Source organism: Pygocentrus nattereri, chromosome 12 (assembly GCF_015220715.1).
Source record: "Pygocentrus nattereri isolate fPygNat1 chromosome 12, fPygNat1.pri, whole genome shotgun sequence".
NCBI classification, from domain to species: domain Eukaryota; kingdom Metazoa; phylum Chordata; class Actinopteri; order Characiformes; family Serrasalmidae; genus Pygocentrus; species Pygocentrus nattereri.
In genome coordinates this window covers 36,732,033-36,739,848 of record NC_051222.1, presented here as the reverse complement: position 1 = coordinate 36,739,848, position 7,816 = coordinate 36,732,033, and the positions used below count along the sequence as shown (strand labels likewise).

The window sequence follows — 7,816 nt, the reverse complement described above, 5'->3', positions numbered from 1 at the left end:
TGAATCCGATTGTTGAGTGGAGGCGTCTGGTAAACTGAATCCAATTGGTCAGCGACGGAGTCTGGTAGACCAAATCTAATTTTGCACATTACCTAATTCCTTTTCTGTTTCTAAGTGTTACTAAGTATATTTGAATCAACGACTATAATACTTGCCTTTCAAAAGATACTCTTTTTACATACTTTACAGAAACTCAATGCAAGATAAATGTTTTATATATTTTAACTACCATGGCCTGTGGACTGACGCATGAAAATAACACACAAAATGGGTTAAACATCACTTTACATTATTAACTACTGGAAATCCAAGGGACTGTTGTCAGTATAAACTTTCATTTTATTTATATATTGTAGTAATTATTGCAAATCTGGATAGATGTGCAACCTTTAAATGGGAAAACAATGAACACATGGGAAACTTTTCTTCAGAAATAGTTTATCACGTACATACAAAGAAACAAAATGCATGTTTAAACAGCAGGCCTCTTAGAAAAATATTACTAGTCATCACGCCAAACAAAGCTGAAGGTTCTTTTCTCATCTATAAACGTCAGGTATCATATAAACCACAACAAATCATAACTTATTTACACACATCTGGAAGTAAAAGTCTTTTTGTTTGAAAGGAAACAAACTGTCATATTTTGGTGTGAATGGATGAGAATACAAGTTCACATGTTTAACAGTATCATAGTCACATATGTCGTTCTCTTGTTGAAGGTTGCCATGGTAACAGCATCAGTAGAACTGATCGGTTTTCTTGCTGGGATTCACTGTTGAGTAAGTGGGACCTTCAGTGTAGTTTCCAGCTCAGTGCTGACTGGCACTTGATGAGGAATCAGAGACAATTGTGGGTAACTGAGCTGTGGAGTAGATGTTCTGGTCAGGAGAGTTTGATGGTGACTGAGCAGTGGAATAAACAGTCTGTGAGAAATCACAGCTTTCACGTAACCTGACATTATCATAAACAGTTTTGGACAGTTCTGAGGGGTTTGGGGGTAAATGGATATTATCGTAATCAGTTTGAGGAGGATATGAGGGGTTTGTGGGTAGTTGGGCAGTAGAGTAGACTGTGAAAACTCCAGTATCTGAAGCAGCAAGGTGTCTATTGTCTTTAATCTCCTCATAGACAGGAAGAGGAACCTACGGACAGAGATAAGAATAACAACAATAAAGCGATTACAGCTGGTTAAATGTATTTCAAGTGAACTGAACTATTTTGAGCAGTTAGACTGACATTCAGTTTTCCATTATTTTGTGTTATTAACAATTAATTGTTAAAAAAAAACTCATTAGTGTGTCTGTTCCAATGAGTAACTGCTTTGAAATAGAATCTTGACTCACCTTCTGGTCATTTGGGGAGCCTTTGAGCAATTGGCTTTGGTTTGAGGCTGGATCAGAAGAACAAAAATCCATTATTTCACATCATTCGTACAAAAAAAGTATGCTTTATATCAAATATATTGTATACTGTATGATATCAATTGCTTGAAAAATAAGTCACAAATTCATTTTCCAAGTAATTCATATCACACAGCATTGATTACTGATTTGTTTTGATGCATTTTCTTTTGTAGCCAGCAGAGGGCAGCTACTGTTACTCCACTGAGGCCTATTTTTTTTGTCTACTGAACGTATTTACTGATCAATGCTGGGCTCACCCACCTGGGTGGTCTTTGCACTATTTAAGAGTAGCCCGCCGCCTCATGACACATATTGATGTTGAACAACCTATTCCGAAATATTTGCGATTTTAGAGGTTACTTTCAACAATTCAGTGCAGCGCCCTCGTGGTTATAATGGACTACTCTTTATTGTTACTCGATGACAACAATATTGATAGACTGGTAGGAACAAGGAAATTGAGCAACAATCACATCATGGTAACCAGGTCATATATTTACTTCGTTATGGGAGAGAAAATCTGGTAAAGTTACTGAAATGCAGACATGAAACACAAAAAAAAGCACAAAATCAATACAAATCCCCACAAACAGAGAGTTGCAAAGGCTCAGTGTAATAGCATTAACGTTCGTATAAATAGCTCTAGTGTTGGGGTAATTACTCAAAATGTTGGGGTAATAACTGTTGTTAATTGTTAATTATTACTTCTACTTTCTACTCTAATTACTTATTGGGGGCAGTCGTGGGCTGGAGGTTAGGGATCTGGCCCTGTGACCGGAAGGTTGCCGTTTCGATCCCCAGCACCGACAATCTATGACTGAGGTGTCCTTGAGCAAGACACCTAACCTCCAACTGCTCCCCGGGTGCCGTGGATAGGGTGTGTGCTCACTAGTGTGTATGTGGTGTTTCACTTCATGGATGGGTTAAATGCGGAGGTGGAATTTCCCCGTTTGTGGGATTAAAAAAGTATCACTTAACTTATTACTTCTGTACCCAATCATCTCAGTTACTATTTTATGTATCTGTATGTTTCTGTGTGTGGTGGTACCTCGAGTCTTGTTTCTCTTTCTAAGAGTCACTATGAAGAATAAGAGTCCAATCAAAAGCAGCAGCAGAATCACAGGCACACCAGTGACCACAGAGGAAACTGGGAATGCTGGAGGTGGAGAAACAGAGCCATAAAAAACGATCACAAACAATAATCTGACCATTCTAAAGTGACCAAAATGACCGTATGTGAATGTGTGTACTGGATGTGAAGTGTTAATACCTATCGCAGAAAATTGAGATAACGTGGGTTCAAACGTTGAGGATACTGTTGTTTTAGTGGTCTGTGAACCTTTCTGTGGTAGAATATCTGCAGCTGAAGGAAGGAAACGTCAGTTTGTCCATATTATCTGTGTGTCTGATGCCATTATTGCTTATTGACCACAGTTTACCAGGACATTTACAGTATGGATATTATACCTGTTGAAGACTTGAATGAGGATCTCATTGTAGTTGTAGATGCTGTAGAGGATGCTCTTTTTGTGCTCTGTGGAGTTGACCTTGATCGTGATGTTGAGGATGATGGTGGTGTTGTTGGTTCTGTTGATGGAAATGAAAGGTAAGGCTTTTTAGATGACATGTTATATTAGCATTAGGCTGCCTGTATTCATTTAAAAACGTATGCATTAAAAATTATAACATCTTTCACATTTAAAATAATTATTTATTTATTATATTACAGTTGTCTTATGTGTAAGAAACTGTCTGAATGTGAACAGATGAATTTAATTCATATCTACCCACCAGTAACTCTGAGGTTGATCTGGGTGATAAAAACCTTGTATCCATGGTCAGATGTCCAGTCTGATTCAGCTCCACACCAGTATTCACCAGAGTCTCCCTCAGTCAGACGGTTGATGACCACAGTGAAGACCTGCTTTCCATCATCATGTAGATACAGTTTCCCCTCATTTCTCCATCTTCTGCTCTCTTTAACTGATGTTTCATAACTACAGTCAGCAGTGCCCACTCTCCTACAGAGAAACTTGGGGTCACTGCTGTGGGATTGTGGGTATTTGCAGCTGATGTTCACACTTCCCCCTACATGGCCAGTCACACTGATGTTCTTCTTGTAGGACAGATCTGTCAGTCATAAACAATCAGATTAAAACTCTTACACTCACCTTCACAGTTTACACTATCGCCGATTTGTTCTGGCTTCACAGGCATATTTGCATTTAAATTTTTACCAGCTCTCGTCTGAACTTCATTATGACTCCTTCTTATGCATATTCTCTGGAGGCCACACTCTTCTTCTCAATGTATTTTGAGAGGAAAAGGAGGTAGAGTTAAAGCATGTGTAGATGTCCACGCAGACGGGGATAAATAACTTTGAAAATAATAAAAAGAACTTTTAAATGTACTTGAGAAGTGAAAATTGGATGCTATTAATCTTTGAAATATGGAAGAATTTGGAAACATTAGGATAGACATCTGCTAACATGGCAAAAAAGTACATTTGACAAATGCTAAATACTATACATAAAATCTGTCAATCATGCCATCACCACCAGGTATATCGGTGCATTTCCACAGCTGGGGTTAAAGAAAATTTGCCCAATCAGAGATGAGAAGGTCTAGAAAGGAGTCTCTGAAAAGAGACTTTGTGAGACCACAATTAAAATAAGCAGGCATTGTCCTAAAGAGCTGTATGGAAATTAGTTTCTGTTCTTTGTCCTTTGTGGGAAGTTGTACACTCATCCTTTCTGTAGCTGATGATGCTGATAATAATAATACAGGAAGTTTAAGGTAATAAACAAATGCTGTGGTGGGAGATACGCACCTTCCTCTACATTCAGTTGCACTGGTGTGTAGACGTCTTTCTGCCAACTTATATCAACTGCACACTGGTACGTTCCAGAATCCTCTACAGTGAGCTCCCTGATGACAACCCAGAACTGTGCAGCTCTGGTGTCGTCAAACAGTGAGAATCTTCCACTGTTTATCCACTCATTTTTATTTCCTGTCTTGATCTGGTCACCACAGTTTGACCATGGACCCTTACAGAGGTATTTTGGGTTTGATGTGTATCTTCTCTCATAACTACACTTGATGAGGACTCCTCCTCCTGAATATCCCATCACTCTCTCTGATTCTCCTCCGCCTACTAAAAGAGGACACATGTCCATCTGACTAAAGGCTTCATTTGACGCTGCTGATAGTGCTGATTATTTAGAAGAGCATCTCCTTACCTGAAATCAGGTAGAGGGTGAAGGTGAGGAGGATCTTCTCAGTCATTCCAGCTTCATCCATATTAACTCTGGCTCCACATCAATTCATATTAGATATGTTTCTCTGTCTGAACTGTGTCTGAATCTATTCTTCTGTTGTGGTTCAACTACCCAGCACACTAAACCCGCCCATTTCCTTTTAGCACCCAATCAAAAAAGCATGAACAGCTTCCTCTCCGCCTGCATTAAGAGTGAGGCGTAAAAGCAACATGAGACAGTCAATTGCACTGAACTGTGAAATAGTGCCTGCCAAATAGTCTTGTTGATCACTTTGTTTTGCTTTGTTTGTCCAGTGATTGTGTGACAAACTACAGAGTTTGCCAGAATCCATTCCTGCTTTGTGCTGTTGTAACTCATTCTTCATTATTTGACTTCCATTTCTTGAAAGTTCTCTGATGAGGCCCTCAACTCACGTCTAAATATATGTGTTATATGTGTATTTCTAATGCAGGACAGCAGTGCTGTGATGTCATTTATGAGCTGGTCTGAAAAAGGACTCACTAGTGCCATCTAGAGTGCAGCACATAGAAAGACAGCTGAACTGTACTGCAGTAGGAATGACCACTCGGCCTGGTGTCCTCAGTCTAAACATGATCAAAACTCGTAACGACACAGATCTGCTCTCCAAACTCACTCATACAGACTCAATGGAGGCAGAACTGCTGTGGAAACTCACTGAAACCTTCCCAGTAATCTCAGTAACGGCTTTTTACAGAGAAGACCTACAATAGCAATAAGTCTTTTGGTATTTTGAAATTTTACTTCAACTCTGTAAGTATTTTGATTTTGATGCAGGAAGTAATGAACACAGGGGAAACCCCATATTCAAAGTTTTTAGTAATTGATGGATTTCCTGTTTACAAACAGTATTGGATGTGCATGCAACCAGGAGGCAAAACCAACTGGGATCCTTAGCCAGTCACAAAACTGATTTTAGTCAACTGTTTGTATCAATGTAGGTTCACATTGTTTGTAAATTCCTGTTGACTCAATAATAAAATGCCATTGTGACATTGGATCTGTGTGCTTGTATATCATTTGCATGTTAAAGCAACATCAGCTAACAATGTTTGACTATCCGTCAAATTAGTTTATTAGTCATCTGGTCTCTATGAACCATGAACTAAGTTTGCCATCACTGAATGTTTAGCTCATAAGAGCTCTCCAAATCGCAAAACCCTTCATGACCACTGACAACTTCTATGCATTTCCAGGTGTAGAGCCTGGTTTCGTTGTTTGTTGACCCTGTCTGTCCTCTCCTCATTTGACAATGTGAGGAGTGTGGCGGTAGTGTTAGTGTTGCTAAGCTAATGCTGTACTCGGGTGCTCACTGGGAGGTTGTATACAAGATGGTTGTGTTCTGGTGTTTGTTCCTAGATATGCTCACCACATGGAGAGAGGGAGTATTGAGAACCGTAGATTCTGATTTTTATTTGCTGTGTTAAAAAGCACACGGATCTAAATAGGGTGCTTGCTCACGGGGGCTCAGATCCAGATATAGTTTCTTTTTCTGTAAAGCTGCTTTGTAGCAACATCTGTAAAAATTGCTATATCAATAAACTTTGAATTGACTTGACTTGACTTGAAAGTCATCCTCACCTATTCTGGAGCCCTCGATCCCAGCACAGTCTTTAAAGTACTGTAAGGACTCTACACAGTGCATGTTTCTTAATCTGCTTTGAAGTGTTATTAGGGATTTTTGAATAAATCCACAGGAGAGAAATATATTACCTACTGTAAAGAAGCTCAGCAATATGTTTTCTAAACTCACCAGCCACTTTATTAGCTAATCAGCCAATCACATGGCAGCAACTCATTGCATTTAGGCATGTAGAGGTGGTCAAGACAACTTGCTGAAGTGCAGACCAAGCATCAGAACGGGGAAGAAAGGGGATTTAAGGGACTTTGAACGTGGCGTGGTTGTTGGTGCCAGACGGGCTGGTCTGAGTATTTCAGAAACTGCTGATCTACTGGGATTTTCACGCATAACCATCTCTATGGTTTACAGAGAACGGTCCAAAAAAGAGGAAATATCCAGTGAGCGGTCAGTTGTGTGGACGAAAATGCCTTGTTGATGTGAGAGGTCAGAGGAGAATGGGCAGACTGGTTCCAGATGATAGAAAGACAACAGGAACTCAAATAACCTACCAGAATCTCTGAGGAGACCTTGTTGAAAGTCTGCCATGAAGAATTAAGACAGTTCTGAAGGCAAAAGGGGGTCCAACCTTTTACTAGTACCTAATAAAGTGGCCGGTGAGTGTATGAGTCTGAGTATGTACTGGTCTGTGTCAGAATGTCTCTCCTGCCATCTAGAGTGATGAGCGATGCTTGCTGTATTTTATATGTACTACAAATACAAATAAAGAGCTTAATCAATTAATTTATAATAACATTAGTTTATAAGACACCTTAGCTCTTCTTTTACAACTGACTAATAATGAACTAATAAGGTATTAAGAGTCATTCATTATTAAATGCAGCCCTGTTTTCAAAAGTTGGGATGCTGTGCAAAATGTAAATAAAAAGAGAATGTAATGATATGCAAATCATGTAAACCCTATATTTTAGCTGGTGAGCAGCCAGTGAGTGTATTTCATAACTGTAGATTTGAACTGATGTATGGAAATGTAGCCAAAACAAAGCACTGAACAAGTTAAATATCAATCCTGTTTATTAACCATTTAACCTCCAAAGGAACTGTGTGCAGTATATAAATGACACATCACTCCTCACCGTTACAGGTTGGTTGGGTTGTTTGAGAGGTCAGCAGTGGAGTTGGTTGGGTTCTTTGAGAGGTCGGCAGTAGGGTTGGTTGGGTTGTTTGAGAGGTCATTAGCGGAGTTGGTTGGGTTGTTTGAGAGGTCAGCAGCAGGGTTGGTTGGGTTGTTTTAGAATTCAGCAGCAGGGTTGGTTGGGTTGTTTGAGAGGTCAACAGCAGGGTTGGTTAGGTTGTTTGAGAGGTCAGCAGCAGGGTTGGTTGGGTTGTTTGAGAGGTCAGCAGCGGAGTTGGTTGGGTTGTTTGAGAGGTCAGGAGCGGAGTTGGTTGGGTTGTTTGAGAGGTCAGCAGCAGGGCTGGTTGGGTTGTTTGAGAGGTCAACAGCAGGGTTGGTTTGGTTGTTTGAGAGGTCAACA

General features: G+C 39.8%; 1 protein-coding gene across 1 annotated transcript; it reads right to left on the bottom strand.

The window, feature by feature from the left end:
- Positions 1-318: 318 nt before the first annotated feature.
- On the bottom strand, positions 319-4,547 carry LOC119264728 (CMRF35-like molecule 8). Its single transcript, XM_037543465.1, has 7 exons — positions 4,237-4,547; positions 3,198-3,536; positions 2,874-2,993; positions 2,677-2,769; positions 2,455-2,562; positions 1,347-1,393; positions 319-1,145 (listed from the first exon to the last, which is right to left on the bottom strand). Exons 1-7 carry the CDS (start codon positions 4,532-4,534, stop codon positions 813-815), a joined length of 1,338 nt encoding a protein of 445 aa, XP_037399362.1. The 5' UTR covers positions 4,535-4,547; the 3' UTR covers positions 319-812.
- Between the last annotated feature and the right edge of the window lie 3,269 nt (positions 4,548-7,816).

Excerpts from the sequence above, each read along its gene's own strand:
- LOC119264728 (XM_037543465.1), bottom strand. The coding sequence starts at position 4,534 with ATGGGATATTCAGGAGGAGGAGTCCTCATCAAGTGTAGTTATGAGAGA. Across the intron at positions 2,770-2,873 it reads CTCATTCAAGTCTTCAACAG|CTGCAGATATTCTACCACAG; the intron begins GTATAATATCCA and ends TCCTTCCTTCAG. Across the intron at positions 1,394-2,454 it reads AAAGAGAAACAAGACTCGAG|CCTCAAACCAAAGCCAATTG; the intron begins GTACCACCACAC and ends CTTCTGATCCAG.